This window comes from Aythya marila (assembly GCF_965140915.1).
Source record: "Aythya marila genome assembly, chromosome: 1".
In the NCBI taxonomy this organism is placed as follows: Eukaryota; Metazoa; Chordata; class Aves; order Anseriformes; family Anatidae; genus Aythya; species Aythya marila.
Genome location: NC_139042.1, coordinates 180,616,395 through 180,640,557, shown reverse-complemented (window position 1 = coordinate 180,640,557; position 24,163 = coordinate 180,616,395). Strand labels below are relative to the sequence as shown.

Here is a 24,163-nt window from a genome sequence, read left to right as displayed (position 1 = left end):
AAAGCATGATAATTAGTATAGTTTTGATTAAGAAATTCCAATCACAAACTCCCCATGTACATAAGTAGAGGTCTAGGAAAGCAGAAGCCTGTATTTAATGTTAGCTTCATGTGCTATGTCTACTATGACCTTTAACGTCTGAGCTAAGATTTATTAATTTCCAAACTTCCTCCTTTAAGCTTACATTTAGAAACCTAGATAGAAGTGTTCCCAAGAGCTACCACTTTCTATGGTACTTGGTAGCCTCTATGCCCATCCATGGTGGTGTCTTTCTATGCTTACAAGAAGCAGTTCATTTACACTGAAGGTCTTAAAGGAAAAAAGGAAGCATACCTCTTTATGGGCATGAGTCTTAATATATTGCTCCACTGCATTTGTGTGAAGTGCACTGACTCACTACTGATATCAGGATTGTTATTTCCATGTGTCAGCCAGTGTATAACAAATACTGAACACTAACAGTGTGCTTGCTACACAAGAGAGAAGAAAATCTCCTTCCTATTGTGGTCTGTTCAGTCTGTTTATTAGGGGTACCAAAATAGCCTATGAAGTTTTTACATTTTATTTTCACTGGGTAAGAATAATGAATTTAAAATGTTCTTCGTAGTGCCTGACCCACCTCAAAGTTTCAATTGCACGAGGAGCTGGTGGTTCTGTGCATTCACTTCAGGTATTCGTGTGTGTTTTATTTAGGTATGTCTTATGCTCATTAATGTTGTGTTTTGATGTTCTCTTAGTTGCATTCATGGGCTGATCAGTAGGGCTGGTTCCTCCTGCCCCGCTTTTGTTGTTTACAGAGTTCTTCTGATAGAAAAGTGGTAAGAGTGAGCAGGGAACTAAGTTTGTAATTTGAAGCACACAAAAAAAGCAGATCTTTTTGTTATTTTGAAGGAAAAAAAATAGTTTAGAAATGTCAGTAATCATAACAGAACCCACTTTTTCATTTAAGGATGTAAAAATACATGTGGAAACCAATAAGACTGATTAATATAATGAGATAAGAAACTCAAGTATACAGAGAGTTTTGAGATAAACTGCAAGCTTTTTTTTTTTCTTTTTTTTTTTTTTTCCTGCTCTAAATGTTATGTGTGTGTGTTTGCCCATCTATACAAAGGTATTCGTGAGAAAGAAGGCCATTTTCTTACATACGTATTTGTCTATTATATATATATTGCCTATAAGATACCATCTAAGGTTATCATTTCAGTTACTTAGTCTTTACTCGACAGGAAGATGGGAAGGATATTTTGTCCTTTACAGCTGAGTAAAGGCCTGTCCTACAGCCTTATTATCTCCTGTTAAAGGATGTAAAGGTAGTGCTGGATCTGAAAAGAGGGCCTGTACAGGAATGGTATTTGTGCAAAAAGGTCAGAATAAGAGAAAAAGCCATCAATAATAATAGATACTTTGATTTATACAGAATTGTTTATTAGATTTTTGGTATGAAAGATGACTGCATAATTTTGTTGTTGCAGATTAATTCAGTTTGGTCAGTCATAAGGAGTAATTCTGATCACTGTGTAAGATCCATTGAGAAAATTCTGAATCTCATGAATGCTCTAAATGTCTTTCTGCCCTTGCTTTATGCTCAGGGAAAGAGTTCTCATTTGGAAGGCACAAAGGTGTAGCAGATGTCAAGTTAGGCACTGACTCCTCAGCTGTATGATGTCTTAAATTCCTTTATGGACCTGAATTCAGACTTCCCTCATCTGAAAATGAAAAACACCATCATTCATCCGCAGGGCAATTGAGGTTGCTAGACAGCCTCCCCCCCTCCTTCTTTCCCCCCCCTCTTCCCCCCCCCAGGCAGGAGCTCATGTACTCTGCCTTCTACAGAAGAATAGGAGCCACAGCTTGTTCCTTTCTATGTTTACCATACTTTTTAGAAAATGTATCCATTTTGATGTATTCATTACAAGAATATGAAACTTTACATGACATTTTGGATCCAAACTAACCTATAAATGGATGCAAATATATGTATATTTTTGTCCTAATCCATTTGAATCATAGAATCATTAAGGTTGGAAAAAGACCTTTAAGTTCATCTGGTCCAACCATCCCCCTACTACCAATGTCACTCACTAAACCATGACCCTAAGTGCTAGGTCCAACCTTTAAAGAGTGCTATTGTTTCAGAATTCCTACATTGAAAGATGCAGGTCTACAAACCTGCTATGATTTGGAAAAGCTGTCTGAGTATACTAACTGGTTCTTAGACTCTGCTATTGTGCAAATGCTGCATAAGGTGGTGTGGACTGTAAAGCCCCACTAATTGAGAAACTGTGATGTTCCAGGTAGAGCCTGAGATGGGATGCAAATGTTGCAGTGTCTGCCTCCCTTCTTCTATCTGTCTCACTTTCATGAGCAGTACAATTCACACACGATTATTTTTTTCTTTTAGAACAGTTGAACAGTTGGTACCAGCCTACATAATGGCTAGCTATTCTAATGCCTTTTTTTTTTTTTTTTATTATTAACAAAAGCACTCTGAATATTCATAAAAAGTTGACATTATTTCTTTAGCGTTTGCAGGTGTATGTGTAAGCCTACTGAAAAGAGTATCATGCTCTCTGCTGGATATCTGCATGAATGTTTCTAAAACATGACTTCCCACAAGCACAGAGGACCATACAGCAAGGCAATTAATCAGTACTGAATGTGTATTCCCGGTCTCTCGCTTCTGCTCTCTTTCTTGTTAGTTCAGAGCTGTATTTATTATTACTTCTTTCATAAATCTGTGAGATCCTAATCTAGCTCTCCATTAGATAGACAAAAATGGGTGTTTGTCAAATTTCTCAGCCCTTTTGACCTCATTTTTTACAAAGAGGTTTTTATATATTGGATTTTTATCTGTATTACAGAAACAAGACTTTCAGAGTTTATTTCAAAATCAGAGTTGCACTCCAGGAGCTCAAAATTTTCCAGTCATGTTCAAAAAGCAGGAAATCTGACACATTGTATAGCTGGTAATTATAACTATTGGTTGATTGTGCCTCCTGAGCAACTAGCAACATGGGGCAGAGACTAAAATTTTGTTCTGAATTTGTGAAATGCATACCATGAGGAATTTGTAGTACATCACAGGCCCCTAGGAGCAACATGGTTACTGAATGTGTGTGTAGTGCAGCTGCATGGATCAAGAGGGTTGCAGGTGCTGGTCTGCCAAGACGGAAGAGAGAAGTGATAGTGATGGGCTGGGACCCAACTTCATTCTTTGCTCGTGCTCTGCCACTGCTGCTATAACGCAATAAATAAATAGTAATAAGGTTAATAGACAGCTTTGGCCTGCTGATATTTTGAAGTAGAAGAAATGGATGGAGAGCTTGGAGAGCTTTTTGATGAGAAAGTTAGGATGGACAAAAATCATCTTGTGTTGGGCTCACTGAAGAGCTATTAAAAAGAAAGCCATAACTCTCTGCTGTAGTGAACATTAATCAGCCTGGGGACCTTATCCAAGCAAATGTCCTGGGTTTCCCATGAGCTCCAAAGTTATGCTTTCCAAAGTTATGCTTTCAAGAATAATAACTACTCCGTGAATTTTGGCCTCCTGCCACAAGATATTCTTCTGCTCTCTGGTGACGTGGGCCAGCTTCTGCCAGCCTCAAACACACCCTTACTCACGTTCCAACCTGACAAGGAGAATGTCCATTTTCAAAAGAAAATAGAAACAATGCAGTGAAGACAAATTGACAGATTTTCTTCTACATTCAGCACTTTCCAGTAAAACTCCAGCAGCTGAGATTTGTGATTCTATCTATTATCTTCAGGTCTTATGCTAATTTTTACCCATTGCTTTTCACCTCCACATGGATTAGCAGCTGCCTATGAACTTTCAGCCTGCAGATCCACATAACATGTTGTAAGAGCTGCAAATCAATAGAAATTATCTGAAATCCATACATCATCTTACACCTCTTACACAGTGACTGGGAGGTGAAGCAGACCTACAGAGGGAGGAGAGTGATGCTGAACATTTATTTGTTCTCTCTTCCTTGTCCTGCCTGTCCAGCGTTTAGTGGCTCCAGCAAATGTAATTATTGTAATAATGATCCAGAAGGAAAAAATTACAAGAACTAGACCCAGAACATTATTTATTTATTTATTTATTTTTAGCATGTACTCTTCTCATTGACTGTGGTGTTTTTTCTGTGCTAGGTAGCTAAACACCAAAACTGCTCTCTCACTCCCCCTCCTTAGATGAGGAGGGGAAGAAGTAAAGCAAAGGACAACTCATGGGTTGAGATAAGGATAATTTAATTAAAGGAAAAAAAAATAATAATAATATTAATAAAAGAAAGATTTTTATGAACTAAACAATTTAACTAAAGGGGAAAAAAAAAGGGAAAGGGGAAAGGGAGGGGAAAAGGAAAAAAAAGGGAGGAAAACAAACAAACAAAACAAATAAAGACTATGTGGAAGTGTAGAGGAAATAAACTACTCTCTACTTCCCACAAATGAGCGATGCTTGACCACGTCCTTGAAGCAGGGCCTCAACGCACGTAGCTGATGTTCAGGAGGAGGACCGACGTTTTCCCGATGAGAGCCCACCCCACCCCTCTTCTTCCTTTTTCTACCTTTTATTGCTGAGTGTGACATCACATGGTATGGAATATCCCTTTGGTTGGTCAGCTGCCCTGGTGATGTTTCTCATCTCACTTTTTGCCCACCCCCTAGGAGGGTTAGAGAGAGTCCCGATGCTGTGCCAGCACTGCTTAGCAGTAGACACAACACTGGTGTGATAACACTGCTATTCCAGCTACAAGATCAGAGCACAGCACTGTATGGGCTGCTGCAGGGAAAGTTAACATTCCAGCCAGACCCAGTACATTGACTAAATAGTCAGGTCATTTATTATGGAAATTCCATATGCATATTCCCAAGCATTTCTGTATGTTGTCTATCTGCTACAAGGGGCTGGCTTCCTTCTAAATCTCAGTGTGACAATGTGGCTCAGACTAGGCTTTTAAAATAGATGTGTGTACAGAACTGGGTTTTAATCCCAGCTACACCTTAATTGGCTTTGTATGGACTCTCAGGTACCTTAGCTGTACAACTGGTGAATAGTTGTGACTCCCCAGTGCATGAAGACTTTTTGCATATTAACAACAGTGAGCAGTAGCAAAAAATTAGGAGCAGTTGGTTCTCTAGCAGGGATTAGAAGTCACGGTGTCTAGGTTTGGATTTAGCTGTAACTCGTAGCTGACTACTACTGCAAGAAGTGGGAAAGAGGCTGTCTTCCAGGGGTAATTTCATAATCCATATTTTTTCTTATAGCAGACTGCAAAAGCCATAAATTTAATCAGAACAGGCAGCTGTGTTCCACACAGGGGTTGGGGTTAGGGTTGAGGTGTGACTGGGTATGATTCATTTAGATCTGTAGTTTATCACATGGTGTTGGCTGTGTTACTTCTACAAACAGAGCTCTTAAAATGAAAGCTTTAGGGATAAATATGAAACAACAAATAACAGTTTCCTGATAAGTAAAGCCAAGTTAGAGATTCCTGAAATGTATTTGGGAAGTAGGATTGACAAAAAGATATTTTGTGGATACACTACAATAGTTCATAACAGACTTGCTCTGAGCTACTAGAGCTAGGGTTATTCTTTATTAGTCCAGATTCTGGTGCTCTGTCCCCCAGATCTCAGACAATCATAAAAGTAGAAAGGAATAAAATGACCTGTATATTTTTATTTATATTAAAGATACTGACTTTAAAATTTAGAAAATTCCAACTTAACATCACATGTAAATGGGCTTAGCTGTCTTTGACTCCACAGCAGCTGCATTGATTGACACCTCCTAAAGACCTGTCTAACCTCCTAAAGATCTGTCTATTTTATTTTATTTTATTTTATTTTATTTTATTTTATTTTATTTTATTTTATTTTATTTTATTTTATTTTATTTTATTTTATTTTATTTTATTATTTATTTTATTTTTCTCTTACAGTTTTGAAAGCAAAACCACTGTTGAGTTTTTATTTTAAAACAAAGAATACATGTAAATTATGTCCTCTATGTTCATCAGACATGCTGTTGAGTTTGATAGTCCTATCATTTGTAAGCTATATATATTGTTGCTTTAATGCATTCCCTCACTACTTTGATAAAAGCCTTAAGATGTTGCCACTAGTCCTTTGATGTTTCTTTCTGATGTTACAGTACCTCTTTTTTCTTCTCTTCCAAAAATTCTGTTTTGCATAAACATGAGGAGGCAAGACATTTCTAGTTAAGGATAGAAACATCAAGTTTTATCAATAAAAGGACAAAAAAAAAAGGTAATTCAGACTTTTATATACTCTAGTCAAGTAGTAATAGATGAAAAAAATACCCTGCAAGGGTGTTTACATTACACTTGGAGCAAACATTATTTCACTAGTTCTAAATAAAACAACCAGGCTACTGTGAATTTTCATATGATGCAATCATTTATTTCTTCATAGATTGTTATGGGAACTCCAGAAAAATGAACCTTATGGTTTAAATAAACCTCCTAGTATACTAGTAAGAAAACATTTTCATGTCAAGTCTTGTCCATAAACTATCATGCTACTAACAGGGATTAACTGATTATCATAGTAGAAAAAAGACTTTTTATTTTTAGCTTCAAAACCATATGTCTTATTTTGAAGCAAAAATGCTTAGTCTTCCCTCCCCCCCCCCCCCCCCCGGAGTAGCTAAGGGATTATTATTCCTATTGTTATATTGTTATAGTTATTTATTGTTATTATCTAAAAGTCTGTAGGAAGAAGAGGTCCCATTATCCCAATGGACTGAAATAATCCCTGTCCCAAAGATTTTCCAAAATAAGAAAAAAATATTAAAATAGTGAAGAATAAATGTTATTATTCCATTTTTAACAAGGAAATTCAAGCTAAAGATCAAATGTTCTGCTCAAGGCTATATAGGGAAAATGTAGCAAGGTCAGGGACTGAATACACACAGCTCCTGAGTGCCAGTTCAGTGTAATTTAAATTACTGGCAAATGTTGTGGAAAGTGATTTTCTTATGAATGGCAGGACTGTTTCATTGCATTCAGGAAGAACCCAATGTAGCGGAGCCACAACATAGTCTGGTGATTAAAGAATGTTAACTCAAGCCAAGAAATGCTAGTTTGTAATCTTGCTTCTTCCAAGACACATGTCCTTTGGCTAACCAAAATTTTTACTGCTTTCTAGACAAGAAGACAAAATCTCATACTGCATTATAGCTATAACCTGAAAACTTCAAATCCTTTTCAAAGGTTTTTATGATAAATTCTCAGTAACATAAATAGGCATAAAATATGGCAGCTTTATCTCACAACTGAAGAGTGGTACGTGTCTTAAGGACTTGTTTCACAGCTCACTAATGCACAATGCCCTTGACAATTACTGCTCAAAGCTTCAGTCCTAAGAGCAGTTGTCCATGTGAGTATTTCCCCGAAATCAGTGAAACCACTTGGTAGGAAAAAATGGGAAAAGTGTAGGTAATTGCAGGATCAGAGCCTAGGAAGGTATTAGCGAGGATAAAGACACTCTTGTAGCAATAAGCAGAGATTTGGCAAAAGCAAATAATCACCCCTCTCTCCATTCCCCCTCCTCAAACCTCTTTCCCTCCCAAGTAAGATGGAAGTGAGTAGAGACAAAGTAATCAGCTAGGGTGAAATTTGGGAACTGGAAATAAGAATTAAGCAAAAACTACTTGACCTTGGAATCAAAAACTATGTGACCACAAAAAGTTCTAGAAGAACAGAAAAATTGAAGGAACCAAATGATTGTTGTGAATTAATATCTGCTAAGTGCATTTATTTATTCGCCTTACCTCAAGGTAACTATAACTTTTGTGTCTACCTTTGGTCTTCCCTGTGTTGTTGCAGCTGCTCAGTTCAGGCACAGTAGGCTGGAGAGATGGCCTTCAACTTTTGCTGCTTGCAAGTAGAGAAGGGTGACTTTATTTTTTTTTTTCTCCCCTAAACTTCAATACTCTATAACTCTATTTTAATATTTATTGATTTTACTGTCCAGCTGTAAAACAAAATCTGAATTTATGCCATTGATCAGAGAATGATCCCTATAAAGAATGATCTCTATAGATGCATAGACTTATATTTCCCATTGCTGTGAAGACCACTTCTTGCTGCAATCATAGAAAGGTTTGGGTTAGAAGGGACCTTTAAAAATCATCTAGTCCACCACCCTGCCATGGGAAGCAATGTCTTATACCAGATCAGGTTGCCCAAAGCCCCATATAACCTAATTTTGAACACTTCTAAGGATGGGGCATCCACAGTCTCTTTGAGGAACCTGTTCCAGTGCCTAATCACCCTTTTGGTAAAACAAATCACTAAATCTAGTCTATTTAGTGAGATCATTATCCCTTGTCCTGTCACCACAGGTCTTGGTGAAAAGTCTTTCACTGTCTTTTCTATAAGCTCCCTTTCAGTATTGGAAGGTCATAGTAAGGTCTCCTGTAGCTGTCTCTTCTCCAGGCTAAGAAAACCCAACACTCTCAGCCCCTCTTCATAGCAGAGATATCCAGCCCTCAGATAATTTTCCTCTGTTTCAATCTCCTTCTTCCCACCTTTGCTCTCTTGTTTACTCTTCTCACACTTTCTTCAGAATAGGTGTCCATACTTGAAGCCTACAGTAAAAAGACATAGAATTTTACCATACACTGTTACCATGAATCATTTTAAATTGCCTTGCTTCTATGCAAAGACTTTATTTTGGTTTCTGTTACAAGAGAGTCCCAGAATGATTGATATCAGACCTCCCAGAAGGTGGGCTTTAAAGGTATGATTATAAAACTACTATCCATGTTCATCTCTCTTATAACATTAGCTTTTTATTGTCGAAGTCTAAATCCTAGGACAACTGGACACCAAGTACACTGAAATTGAGATCTGAGTATTTGGTCTGAGGGAAAAGTTGTTTACTACAGAGTTTTATGTGGGTTTTACTGAATCCTCACCCATAAAATATGTCTCTCACTTCCATGTATTTGAATTGATTAGTCACCCAGGGCTGCTCTTCCATGAAAGATCTTTCCCCTCCCATCCATGGCAGGTTTTGCACACTGACATAAAACTGAAATCAGATAAGTCTCTGGGTATATCCTCGAAACAGTGACATTGTACTGTTGGCATGGACTTCTTATCTGTGAGGGAGGATGCAATGGAATTTGCTTTAATGAAACAGAGCTTTAAATTATTCATCAGCCGATTGACTGCCTGGTCCCAAACTAACCGTCTTGAAGGAAATGCTAGCAACAAAACAACCAGACCTAATTTTGATCCATAAGAAAATTAAAAGCTCTGCTGGAAGTTAGTTGTTGTTGTTTTGTTTTGTTTTGCTTTGCTTTGCTTTGCTTTGCTTTGTTTGTTTTGTTTTGTATTGTTTTGCTGGCAATCTTTTGTGTGATCTGCAGCCTATTCTGGCAAAGGACTTTCTAACTGATGCTCTGGCCTATTCACCTACAGGTGAATCAGCGTCAGGACCCTTTTGTTCAGTGCAAACACAGAAAGTGAGCTAACCAGGATTTTCTGCATCCAAGCTTGTTTAAGCTTGTTTTTATGTTGAATATTTTGTTTCCTTGTTTTGCTTGAAAGTTAAGCATTGATTATACATAATTACACAGAATATATATATATTTTTTTATTGCATACTGGGACATAATGCTTTACATTTATTATGGCAGACCTACTTTATGATGCCTGGTACTAGGGCAAGTATTAGACTTGGCACCTAGGTAAGCTGTCCAGTAGAAAAATGGAATAGGGTCCAAATTTCTGTTTCTTATGTTCCAACATTCTCTGTTATTGTTTTGTCTACTTCCTAGTTTGTATAATTGCAATATCTTGGTTTTCCTTCTATTCTTTTAAGGTTATTTATTATGATGGCATAATCATCTTTCTTTTCCATCCCATTTTTATTCTTCCTGTATTCTTGGTGATGGGCTTTATTTTTCAAGTGTTCTGTCTAGGAATACAGGGATATCCAAAATGCCTTCTAAGTAGAAAAATGAAATTTATGTTCCTTCTGTTGTTCAGTATTCTGACAGCTCTTTAGCCAGCCCTATTTTTTCATACTTACGTTGTCAGCTTAATCTAGCCAGCTGGTTTAACTTTCCTAATTTTCCTTAGTCATAGTGTTTTCCTCTTTCATAATCGTATTAAACCCAGTTCTTGTTTGGCACCTATTGATCCTAAATCAAAATTTCCTGCTCTTGCTACTATGCTGAACACTGCTTCAGAGCTTTCCAGCAAATAGGATAATGCCATCTGCAAACTAAAGGTGACTTGAGTATTCTCCCTCAGTACAGTTATGTTCTTCTGGGGTTGGTGAGATAGTTCAGCAAGACTTTTTCACTTGCCTTGCCACATGCAAATTTTAACTCAACTGCACTATAAATGTTTTTGAAGACACAAAATCTACAATAATGTAAACTGTACCTTTGGAAGGGAAAATTAAACAGCTATCATTGACATGAAAGTATTGCTTCAGAAATCAAAAATGTGTCTTAAATTTAGCTGGGCTGGAGATGCACAGATTAATGTGGCAACCTAAATTCTTCTGTTGGAGATCTAGCCTCGGAGACCTTGGAGACAGCAGGAAACCTACATCTCAAGTAGTGGGATTTCATAATCTTTAGGGAAGGATAATCTTGCTCATTACAGAGACCACCCTCACTGTTAGCAGTGAGCTGTGCACTAGTACAGCTGTCATCAAAGGAGAGACAAAGCATGTGTACAGCTCAGAGACCAGCACAACTAAAGTCTGAGGCCAAATTTATGTATGCTGTACATTCCATCAGTTTTCAGTGTGAAAACCTTCCTCACTCTGGCAAGCTTTTATGCATCCTTTGATTCAGTGGGATGGTCCTGAGGGCCAACAACATACCGATAAAATCTGGACTTGACTGAGGGTTTTACCAAAATGCAAGTCTTGCCAGAATGTTTTGCAGAAGAATGCTTTGCATCCAGCAATGTAAAATGTAACGAGCCCAAAATAATCTCAGTAAAATGTACTGTTAAATTACTTTGAAACTGTGCTGAATATACTGAGAGTGTGAACTGGATTGAGAATAATCCTGGTGTTTGAAGTTAAAGCAAAGAAAATTAGTTTATTCTAGATGGTAGTAAGAGATTGTATGAGAGTTCTTCCTCTGTGTTTAGATATTGTGGCTTTTTGAATGCAAGTGGTGATGACAGACTAACAAAATGATCAAAGGAAACTGCTAACATGGCCATACTATTATGTTACTGATTTCTTTCAGCATCTATTCTTCATTTAATACTGCATTTAACACCCACATAGGAAGTTTCTTTCCTTAAAAGTGCTGTATCATTTCTTCTTCCTTAACTGAAATTCCAGACAGAGTTAAGGAAATACCCTCATGAGCCACTTCTCCTTTCTCTCCCTAGAACCAACTGGATACACACAAGCAGTGACATACATTATTCATGGTCAGAATGTACTGGTCTTTTCTTGTTTGCCCTGCTGTGTTCGTGTCCCTGGGCTCTGGGGTGTTGCTGTTTTGTAGAGGTGATAGAACTGATAGCAGTCCAGCCTCAGCCGGTAGGTAAAGACACTGGAAAACCAATGCTTCTGCATGTTAACTGTGTGATGAAAATCAGCCTAATCAATTCTTGCTTTATTTTGCATGCATGACAGAAACATAGTTTTAGCTTCCATCTTCCTAAAGCAGGCCAAAGGAACTAAGTTAGCCTTCTTTCCATAATGTAGCGTATTGCTTATGCTGATAACTGCTAATGAACTCACTTGATAATTAAAAAAAAATGCTAATACTAATAAACTCACATATTAATTTTTACTCTTTAACATTCACAGCACACCACTTTTTTGCAATACAAATAATGTGATATATTTTCCTACTGAAAGTTCTGTGGAAACATGCTGAAGGCTTTAAAATACTGTTATCATTATTAAATAATGAGAAGAAAATAAGAAAATCCATTGGCACTAGCATATATAAACGTAATATTCCATATTGTTTCTTATTTTAACAATATATAATTTTATAAACATATATATATATAAACTTTTCACGATCTTTTTTTTCCACCAGTTTCGTTACAAAAAAAAGCAGGATTCTTACTTTTCAACCAAAAAAATATCAATTTTGGTGGCAGAAAGATTTCACATAGATACATAACTACATCAGTCATTTCCTAGGCAATTCTAACTTCACTTATTTTTAACTTGTACATTCCTTCCAGAATTAAGACTATTGTATTTGAATTTCTTGTTCTGTGCTGCTTATAATTAATACTGCTTATAATTAATACTCTTAAAAATGACTTACCAGTAGTAATTTTTAATTCTATATTGACACAGAAATTTCATTTAAACTAAGTAGGAGTTTCTCTTGATTAATCCCAGTAAAATCAATCATCTTTTGTTACTCAACATGTTTTCATTTAGTGAATATAAGCTGTAGACTAGTTTGAGTTTACCTTAATATCACTCTTTCAGCTCCTACTCTGCAGTGTTAACCATGTATGCATATGTTTGTTGAACCTAAACTGAACTGTAAATGCAGTTCAGTTAACCCTAACTCTGAAGGACACATACCTGTTTCAAGAGGCCAGGCTTCCTCTTGATTCTATTTATGATGTTTTTACAGTAGTTCTCATTGTAAAGATTTTAAAAGACTGATATCAGAATTCAAGTAATTAGAAAAAGAAATGAATTTTGATCTGTTATACATTAGAAATTGTATTAATTATTTATTTTTTATTTTTATTTTTCCTCTGGCTAATTGTGTTACTGCTGAATGGAACATGTGGTGACCTAAGATTAAGTTAAGTTCATGTCAAAAGGCAAGACTGCTTGCTCAGTTCAGTACTGAAAGCACCAGTTAATGCTATCTTTGTGAGATTTCCAGTCAACTGTAGAATATAGCAAAAACATAAGTATTTGGGAACTTGCACTTTCTAAATGTTCACTGAAGGAATTTTTGGCATCCGTTTTCCTCTTTAGCAGCGTTAGGCTGAAAAGTATCTTTTCAGGCTCAAAATGAAAACCTATAGTTCCAAAAAGACTCCCCAAAATGAATTATGCATTTTTAAGTAAAAAGTTAAATCTTATTCTTTATAACATCTGCTCATGCTAGTGCTTTATTAATTAATTTGTTTATTTGTTTGTTTATTTATTTGTTTTCCACTAATACCTAGGCTCCTTATTAAACTTTTATTTTCTAAGAATAATGACAAAAATGTGAAATTATTGAAACATTTCAAGGACAACATAATTACTGCACTGTAAACCCAGTTATTACTCTAGGTAGAAATGTATTGCCAGAAGGATATACTGATTTATAGGTAGTGTTACAGTAGAATCACAGAATGGTTTGGATTGGAAGGGACCTTAAATATCATGTTTCTGCCCGACCTTGCCACACGCAGGGACACCTCCCACCAGAGGTTGCTCAAAGCCCCATCCAGTCTGGCCTTGAACACTTTCATTGATGAGGCAACCCGTTCCAGTGCCTCACCATCTTCAGAGTAAATAATTTATTTTTCATATCTGCCCTTTTTTAGTTTAAAACTATTATCCTTGTCTTGTCACTACACCCCCTGACAAAGAGTCCCACCCCAGCTTTCCTGTAGGCCCCCTTAAGGTACCAGAAGGCTGCTCTAAGGTCTCTCCAGAGCCTTCTCTTCTCCAGGTTGAACAACCCCAACTCTCTCAGCCTGTCCTCAAAGGAGAGGTGTTCCACCTCCTTGACCATCTTTGTGATCCTCCTCTAGACTTGTTCTAATACGTCCATGACATTCTTGTGCTCGGGGCCCCAGAGCTGATTGCAGTGCTCCAGGTGGTGTCTCACAAGAGCAGAGCAGAGGGGGACAATCACCTCCCTTGCCCTGCTGGCCACACTTCTTGTGATGCAGTCCAGGATATGGTTGGTATTCTGGGCTGCAAGTGCATTCTCATCAACCAGCACCCCCAGGTCCTTCTCAGGGCTGCTCTCAATCTATTTTCTGCCCAGCCTGTGTTTGTGCCAGAGATTGTCCCAGCTCAGATGCCAGACCTTGCACTTAGCCTTGTTGAACCCCATGAGGTTCACACCTGTCTACCTCTCAAACCTGTCCATGTCCCTCTGGATGTCATCTCTTCCTTCCAGCATGTCGATTGCACCACACAGCTTGATGTCATGAGCAAACTTGCTGAGGGTGCCCTCAATCCCACTGTCCATGTCATTGACATAGATGAGAAAGAGACACTGAATTGACAGTAATTTTTGCTATTTTCATGTATAGCAGGACAATAGCATGCTAAAGCATGAACATGGTCAGACTCATTGCCGCTTGCAGCCATAAAACATATTTGAATACAAAATGTAACAGCTGATTTTTATTTTTATTTTTATTTTTATTTTTATTTTTATTTTTATTTTTATTTTTATTTTTATTTTTATTTTTAATTTTTATTTTTTTTAATGTCCATTGTGTCCATATCCTTACATACCAGGAAAATACACTTTACAGGTCTAGAATTGTTTTGTTGTCTGTAAATGAACAGGAGGGATGTTACTGCCATCAGTACATCTCAAATGATACGGCATCTGCTCTCCTTGGAAGACACAAAAAAAGTGCAGCAAACACTGAGTAATCTATTACTTCATGTTCTGTCTTCCTATGTATTGAGGTTGACTTCTCTCTGAGTTCTCCAAGTGAGATGCAAATGAGATGCTCATGGTTGTGGTCACATAAAAATAAGTATAATTTAAAGAAAGAACAAGAGCCTTTTAAAACTAATCAGGAATATACTAAATTAGATGTCACACCAATGATCTGTTTTTCTTTTGTTTCTTGCTATTTGAAGTTCAGACTTTCTCAGATACAGATAAATGTAGTATACGTATGTGTTGGTTCTCTCCTGTTAGACCTTTCTTTACTTATGGATATATATACATATATATATACCTTATATATAGGCTATATATATATATACTTTAACAGTATAGACATCTTTTGACTTTTCTGTGTTTCTGTCTCCATTTAAATAGTTAAAAATGCTGACATTAAAATGTAATTTTTATGATTGAAAGCATTATCACTATTCCTGGCATCTGCATCAGCTAGTGTTGTATAAATCCCAACTTTTGGAGCAGATTTGGTTTTGACATATGATATTTTTCAGAAAATTTTGAATATCTGAATTAGATGCCTTGTTCTAGTTATGGATTTCTCACACTGCAAGAACTGTGCATTTACAGATCTGTGCTAGCTGTTCCAGTTGACAAATAAAGAACTCTTAATGCTGTTATTTTGTTTCTTCTGTTAGGACTGAACAAACTGCACTGGTGTAAGATCATTAGCACAGGTTTTTTAACTAAAAAAGTTTATACTTTTCATATTGAAAACTGATGTTCCTAGAATATTTATTTAATACACTCTTCTCCATTTGATAGCATCATATTGACTGACCTAATTAGAATGACTTCTGGAAACAGAGTATTCTGCAAGTAGTTAAGTAAAGGTATCAGGATCCAGCTCTTTAAACATAGCTGGCCATACAAAAAGATTCTTTCCATTCTTCAAATGCAAGAGTCACGTTCACTGTCCTTTAATAAAATCAACAATAAAGAGGAACTGGAACAGTACAGATTTATTATATTCACAGATGTCATGAATCAATGAGAGCATGGACAGGGTCATTGTGCAGAGTCAAAGTAAGGATATTAGCTGGGGTTTTATAATTTGATTGTGGTCTATTGTTATGCTTGTGTGACCTATTAACTGTAGTGGTTGGTTTTATTCGCAGTTTAGATTTTCAGCTTAAATTCTAACTTAAATCAAAGGGATAGTTTTGTAAAAATACTTCCTGTAGTTTGCTTTGCTTAACTTTATAGGCTGTTTTTATACTGTAATGTTAAAATCTTGAGTCTTTGCCAGTGAAGACCACAAAGTCATTGAGACTCATTGTTATTTTAAAACATGACAAGCTGGCCTTAAGACCTTGGGGGTCCTTTCTTCAGAAGTCAAGCTGGTGATGGATAAGGAGCCATGAGAGCCATGTGTATCTTAACTGCAGGAGTTCAATTAAGAAGCCAAGAGTGTCTCAGGTATATCAGTGCAAATGGAAGTGCTTGCTTTGATAATGTCTCTGTAGCTGCTCAGTACAGGTAGTTGGCTTCCCCCAACTCATTTCTGATTGCACAAGGAGGTTAGCACAGAGGAATACCTGAAAGGACTGAGCTCCATCAATGCTCAGTGAGTGCTAGGGAATGCCACAATGGTGAAATGCTATCAAAATCACTGCATCTACACAGGGATTTATTAGGAAATTGCTAGCTGTATAATCTAGCCCCTAACAGCTACAGCCATTAGAGCTCTTCTGCCTCTCTCTCCATGAGAGACGTTCTTCTGCTATATGTATTGTACAGAAAGTTTTCTCACTCGGCACTGGTTTCTACAAAGTCTCTTTTGCAGCTCTTTTGCCCCCACATTCATCTTGGTTATATTTTTCAACTGTTAATTTGCTGAACTACATAGATTTCCAGCTCTTTCGGCACATATTTGGCCATGTCCCTTCATCTATTTACTCTGGCACACAAGTGGATTTGCTTGAAAAAGTAAGGCTGAAGTAGATTCAAGAAGGTTCACCACTTTTGCCTATTCCTGTCATTCCTAGCATGCTTCGATGGAAGGCTTTTGATTTTAGGAATCTCTGTATTATCCTCATTTCTACCAATGTCTCAGTAGTCTTATCCTGAGAAATCTGTTCCTAGTTTCAGCCACATTCACTTTTGTTGCTACTTAATGCCATGACACTGACTGTCATGGCATTCACTTCATACTGAAATCTGTTGCTTGGCCACAGTCTTTTAAAGACATGAAGACTTTTATTTGTTTCCTCTCAGCCTTCTCTTCTAAAACTAAATACTCCCTCTCCTTTCAATCACTGATCATTTTTGTTGCTTTTCTTTGGACCTACTCATGCACTTCTCATCTTCAAAGTCAGTATTTCCACTGTAAACACTTTGTAAAGAACACATCCTATTTTCAACTTCTGATGTTGTGAGATGCTTGATGTCAGCAAAGCCCTGTGGAAACCTGCTTCATAAAACTTTCTAAAAATCAGCAGAGCCGTGCTTGGAAAGATCATTCACATAGCACATTACAAGAACGCTGTCCAATTTTTGTCTTCTGTTTCCAAATGCCTTGTGTTGTTAAAATATAAAAGACTTACACCCCTTTCTATTTTTCCAACTGGAGTAAAACATTGGAATTTAATATTATTTAGGAAGACAAGTTTATTAAGACATCTTTTCCAAAGTAGAGCATCTCACTCCATTTTAAATTAGAATTTTGCCTGGAATTAGAATGCATTTGCTGAAAATACCGTATTTAGAGGGTTGCTTTCTTTATGAAATTCTTTAGAAATAGAACACCGAAAAGCAAGTCTCTAATTCTAGCAAATGTTTTACTGTGTGTTTATATCTGACCTTATTCAAGGAAACATTAGGATTTGTTTTTCAGAGTACACATTAAGTTACTGTGACTTCAGTGACAGTGAATCACATAACTAATTGTTTTCCTAAATTCACATTTAAATTACAAGGACTCTGTCCTATGCTCCATCTTACAACCAGATACTCTATTTTAGCACTGTGTTAGTGCTGATGATTTCTTTAACTTGAAGTACATATTACGTAGATAGCAATTTTTAAAGTAAAAAAAAATAAAAGTAATTTTCTGAAGTATTGTAATAATTGAAAATGTACATATAAGTAACTCTGTCTCAGAATAGAACTGTGCAATTAATAAATTTTTGCAGTTTTTATTCTAGATACAATAGAAAATATATTTGTTTTCATAATGGTTGTCAATGTGATGGGTAATACTCCCATGCTACCCAACCTTTATAATTATCAGCTGTTTTCGGCCATTGAGATAACAAAATAAAGAAGCACTAGTCATTGTTGAAGACAAGGCCTTTGTCAAAGAACTTTAAAATGTTTCTTCTTCGGTCTCTTCACCCTTGAAAGAACATTCACAAGTTCCTGATGAATATGATGTCAAAGGTTAAACAAGATGAAAAATAGTGCATTAGAGTCACATGAGATTTTTTTTTTTTTTTTTTTAAACTTGAAAGCTACTGTAAGGCATCAACTAAACACAGCTCTGAATTGCCAGACTGGATGTCTTTTGCTTTGTATTCTCTTCATGCATATTAATGGAGAAGGTCTCATCTAGTCAGATCAAAGTTCCAATAAGAAAAATATATTCACATTTAAAAATTAATTACTGTGTTTAGCTTAAGCAATTAATTGACATAATCACAAATGCTTTTATAAACTAAACATTAAAGTGAACGGCTATGTTATTTGGTGATAGGTTTTAAGATAGAACAGAAGTGTATAATTACTAAGATGAAATTTCATTTTATTATGAAATAATTTCACAAATGTGCTTTTCTCAAAAAGTTTAATAGAAAGAACAGGATAAACAAACAGTTGATGTTCATTTATAATAGAAGTGAGAAAGGAAAAAAGATTATTTCATCACTATTTTTTTTCCTAACTCTTAAAATCCAGCTGAAAGTCCTCAGAAATAGAACTGAAACAGTCTGTGTTATGTCTATGTTTCTTATCTTAAAATGGAATTAGATTTTTTGGGTACTTGCAGAGCATTTTAATAATTAAAAAGCTCATAATTAGATGCTTATTTTCTTGTACAGTGACTGAAAAGAACATGAAGCCCCATAACTCAAATAGATTCAGAGAGGTGTTGTGTTCAGGATTAATGATAAATGATGAGATCCCATCAGTGTGAGAAATTTGACTTCAGGAACTTTTAAAAACATTGGAACAGATTAACATCCAGCATAAATGGCAAAGTAATGAAGTCTACTGCTCAGTCCAGCATATTATGACTATATTTATACATATTATATTGTTGCAGCAATTTGAACATTTATTAAATTCAGAGTGAATTTTCACTGAAGAAAAAGTTACTATTATGATAGTGAGTTCTCAGATCCAAAAGTCCATAAAATCTAAACAAAGAAAGGGCTACTCATTGTAATAGACCATTCATTGTAATTCCTTTAATATCACTGGCTACTGTACTTTATTCAGTTATTATCCTAGTACTCAGCTTTGAGTCAAGAAAGTGTTTGATAAAAGTTTATCTTGGATTTTGCTAATGCATCTCTTCCAGAAAGTCATCAACCCTCAGTCTGAAGAAAACAGTAGTTAGAGTTCCTGAACTATTCCTTCTGAATATTTCAGTGTCTATTCACAGAATTTCTGATACGAGCTTACCTAGCATCAGCCTGTGGGCAGTAGCTCATACTTTCTATGTGTTAGTTTAACATAGACCTTTCACATTTAGCATCCCTCACAAATTTCACAAATTTCAATTTGACAGCAAGAAAGTAGTGGAGTTTCTTAAAGTGTTCATTGAAACACATTTTTTTTCACTCTATATTTGCTTCTGTGGTTCTTTTCTATGTCATTTCAAATTTTCAACTATGTTTTAAACATGTTTAGGGTCCACTGAACCGTTCATAAGAGCAGAGTAAAGCTAGGTTCTTACCTGCTTCCTTTATACCATTTTCTCTGTCTTACTGTAGCATTACCTGGACTCCCCTGCCAAATCGCTGGTTTGTTGTTACCCCAGATCTTTTGTGGACTCTTTGCTTCCAGAGTATTCTTCAATCAGTTTTCTACAGTGTTGCATCCTGTATTTCTTTTCCAGAAGATATGTTATTTGGCTGACTTGGAACACATTTTGTTTCAAAGGAGTCACTACTCTGTAAAAATATTTTTCCTTTCAGTAGCTTTTATTTTTCTCTAGTCCCAAATCATTGATAGAAATGTTGAATAGTACAATATTGTGAAGAGCCTTTCTTTCTGATGCCAAACCTTTGCTGATTACTTTCTTATGCATATTCGTTAGCCAACTGTTAATCCAGTTAAAACACACTTTGTTGATATTGTGTAGTGCTATATTTTTAATTAGAATATTGAACGATGCTAAGTCAAAAGGCACACAAAAGTTGAAGTATATTATACCTACATCGTTACCTTTGGCAACCTAACTTAAAATCTCATCAAAGAACAGAAGTGGATTTGTTTGACCAGGCTTATTTTCCACAGAGCTATATTGACTAGCATTAATTATATTCTTATCTTTTAATAATTTATTAATTGAATCTCTCTTCAGTTTTTCCATTATTTTTCCCAGAACTGATGTTGGGCTAAGCCGTCTGGGAGTTAATGTATCATCTGCTTGCCCATAGTGGAATATCGGTATGATACATGGCAGTGCTACTGGTATATCGTTGACATTGATCATGCCTCATTTATGTTGCCTAAATATGCCCTCTTTCTTACTTTTGGTATGCTAGGTATTTTTTACTAGTGGAAAAATCTCATTGGCAAATGTGGAAGTGAAATATTTTGTGTAAATAGATTACTGAAGACCTAGTTATGCCATTGTGCAACATATTAGAAATGAAAAAAGAATAGTGTGAGTGTGGGAAAAAATGTTACACAACTCTACCACAGTTTTGCAACATGAGGACATTTGCTCAAATTAGAAAGAGCAATTGAAGAAGTTTGACTATGTGTCTGTAATTCTGAAAGGCAGTTATGTTCTTGTTCTCAGAACAGGCCTCTCAGTGAGATATAAAATAGAAGTAGGTACAGTTGGTTACGTGTGAATTGAGATTTGCTCTGGATTACAAAATCCATCCCAAAATGTTCACTTCTGTTCTAGCTTTGTTCAGGTTGAATTATACAATTTGAGTCTGGTCTAGATTCCTTTGGTCCACACAAGCTTGATGTTTCTGGTTCTATAGTTTTAATTGCACAGGAAAGCCAGATAATAGACAAAAGCAGTGCCTAGGAGGGAGTAGATAATCTCTCCACTGTTAAATTTTATGCTGTCCTTCACTCCTCAAAAAATCTTTAATAATTAGCATTTAAAGTACACGGCCAAGTACATGGCCAGTGCATTTAAAGTACATGGCCACTGTAAGAGAATGCCTGGGATTTATCTACCAGCATTTATCTACATAGATTTACTGCCTTGTTACACCTTGCACACGAAATAGTCAAAACAGTCTGTAAAACTTCAGGAGCACTTCGCAGAAACGTTCAGGCCACTGACTTTACTGAGAGCTAAGCAGGTATGCTGGCAGATAGTTCTAAATCTTGGGCTGGGTCTGAGGCTTTTCTCTCCCTGGAGTCTGTATCTGATTCATCGGGTGGTCACTGGGTGACAACTACCACTAGAGATTCCCAGAAATTAGGCATGTCAGAGAGCAAGGTCATCCATTTCACAAAAATTAGAAAGGCAGAGAGATGTTTAAAAGAAAATGACCTTCTGAGTGCCAGAAGATAGATTTTTTTCAAATCCCACTGCTCCCACATTTCTGTGCCAGGAATGAGAACCCAGGTTACATGGAGCCACCAGTCCCGTGGATTCTCTAACCTAAAAAATATCCTAGCATCTTTTAGGGTCTTCCTTTAAGGTGTCCAACATTAAACAACCAATTAAATATTCATTGTACTAAGAAAAAAATAATAAAGTAACTCTATATTGAAACTGCTGTGGTTGTAAAGGATGTGTCATCTTCAACAACGCAGGTTCCTGCTCCAAAGAAGTTTCAATGATTTTATATACAGGAGGAATCCTAAACTGAAGAGATTCAGAGATCTTTGCCTTGAAATTTCATATAGTCTGTAACAAAATATTATTGCTGACTATGGGAACTCCTTGAATTAAAAGGAATTAGAAAATTAATTTCCCAGTACTGCTGGAGGATATACCTCTGGAATTGTTATGTATTTTTTCCCAGTTTTCTGTATCAGGGAAATAATCTGATGGATCTAACGTATTCCCATTATAACTGTCTCAAAGCAGCTTAGTACATGTATGTGTGGGCTGTTTTGCTTGTGGGACTATTTATATGTGGGAGCAATTTTTCTTCTTTTTTTTCCTTCCCTTTTTATTTTTATTTTTTTTAATTTATTTAACTGATCCCCTAACCTGAATATTTAAATAGCATTTTTTTCTCCCAGACTTAAAAATTATTATCCGGAGTTTCAATATTTAGATTACCATTGCAAATTTCTTTGGTTATTTCTTTATTTATTTTACCTTCTCAGGGGCTCAGGGCCTTCTCCAGCCATGTATTGAAAATCTCCAAAGATGGAGATTCCACAACCACTCTGGAAAACCTATGCCAGTGCTTAACCACTCTTTAACATCGCTAAAATGAAGCTCAAAATAAAAACAAAGTTTATAGTTTATAATTATTGTAATGGTTATTGTAAAGAGCTTATGTTACTACAAAAAAAAAAAAAAAAATAAATCAGAAAACCTAAACTAAGCTTAACAGTACTGATATAATAAAAACCATCCAGCAAACCAGTAGAGAGTAAACTTAGTAATTGACACTTCACTAACAGACTTCATAAAATTATTAAATTTTGATTTTCCTCTCCTATTTCACACATGTTGCATGGACAGCTTTAACTGTCACTTCTAATTTTCAGAGAGCTTGAGTTTGTATTCTTAGTATTCCTTTAGCATAACATGACTTTTTCTCCCCATTTATTATTACTAGCAATATGATTATAAAAATATATTATCAGTTCAGTTCTACTTTATCTCTACGTAGTGGTTTGACTTTCAAAGCTCGACTTCCTATCATTGACATTGACTTCTAAGATTTATTTAGATATATAGGGATAATTAAGTATTGCAACTTCATCTACTTTTGAAAATCAGGGCATAGATCCCTTTTTAACACCAACAGTACTGCTTTACAATGACTGCAATTTGCACAGTAAAGGGAATAGGGAGGTTTGCAAAACCACAGAAACAGATCCCATCGGAGGAGATTTAGTTTTTTACCTCTGTGAAAACTGAGGGCAGTACAGGCAGGATCTAAGCACTGAAAAAATGTCATACAAGAGGAGCATTCCAATAAACTTGATTTTTTTACTTGATTTTCTTTCCCAGAGCACACAGAAATGGTCCTGTGGCAGTTCACCAGCCAACTGGGCTGGACAGGGATTTCAATCTACCACCAGCAATCTGAAGGCGAGAGAAAGCAAAAAGCAAGCCACTGACTTTTCAGCAATATTCTTGTGGCAGAATCCACTTCCTGATTAAAATTCTGCCCATATGCAAAATCAAACCAAACCAAACTAACCAATCAACAACAGCAAACTCTTAAACATAGTACACACACAGGACACTGCAAATGTCTTGTTTCCCATTTAATTTGAAGATATTCAACATTCATGTGGATTTTGTGTTTCAGGTAGGCCTGTAGAATTTCTAAGAAAACACTTCATTGCTCATTTAAGAGAATAAATCAGAATAAAGCAGCTGGGTGAGATGCAGTAACTGGATTTGTAACCCATTGATTTGTAACACTGATCCCACTCCCAGTTGTTCCATCCAAAGAAGCTGTCCATTCAAAGCTGTTGATTGTAGTGTTCTGCACTGCTGGAAAGAGATCTTCATCAATTTAGGCAGTGCAAGATCTAGATACTAGTCACATTCATTGACCCTAGAGTTCAGTACAAACACCAAGTATCTGTGGGTGCTTCTGAAACAGCAACAGAAAACAAGGGTGGACAGCAAATCACTGCTTTGGCTGTACAACGGGACATATTTTCTTTCCCTCAGCACATTTCATTTAACCCAACCTGTTACTTTTGTTAAATTGGTATGCAGTAGAATTCATATTTAGATTCTAATTTAGAAAGCTGCATGAGTGTCTAACTTTCAGTATGAGCACAAGCCTTATTGAAGGTGAAGAAGCTATCATCCTTACACAATGATAAATCAGAGCCTAAATTAACCTTACATTATACACTTACTAAAACTAACACAAAGATCTCAGTTAAGATAAATAATATTGTAATTTAAGTAAATCCCAAATACACATTTAGTTCTTAAAATCTTACAAAAGATGCATACCTTCCTAACATAAAACAAGGGAATATCAAAACAATGTACTTAAGGTTTGATATCAATATTTTGGTGGAATATTATTTAATAACTTTAAGGCTTACATCAAAATAATTAATATTATATTCATTACTGCATGGCTTAATCTTTTTTATATGACTAGAAAATTAGTTTAAAGAAATATAATTAAAATAATTCTAGACATGCCACTG

The 24,163-nt window shown here is 36.0% G+C and overlaps 1 protein-coding gene across 8 annotated transcripts in view; it reads left to right on the top strand.

Annotated features, from left to right (window-relative positions):
* The window catches only part of TFEC (transcription factor EC), a 74,149-nt gene that overhangs the window by 7,104 nt on the left and 42,882 nt on the right, over positions 1-24,163 (top strand). For 2 of the 8 annotated variants that reach the window (XM_082757979.1, XM_082757977.1), the window contains exon 2: positions 608-693. The exons of 3 other annotated variants lie outside the window; for them this stretch is intronic. Coding sequence is in view for 2 of the 5 variants with exons in the window: in XM_082757975.1 (XP_082614101.1) it covers positions 23,236-23,295 (60 nt within the window). In the remaining 3 variants the exon portion in view is untranslated. Of the gene's footprint in view, positions 1-607; positions 694-11,473; positions 11,563-23,158; positions 23,296-24,163 lie in introns of those variants that run through there. 3 more of the 8 variants (XM_082757975.1, XM_082757974.1, XM_082757981.1) reach the window with 2 other exon arrangements.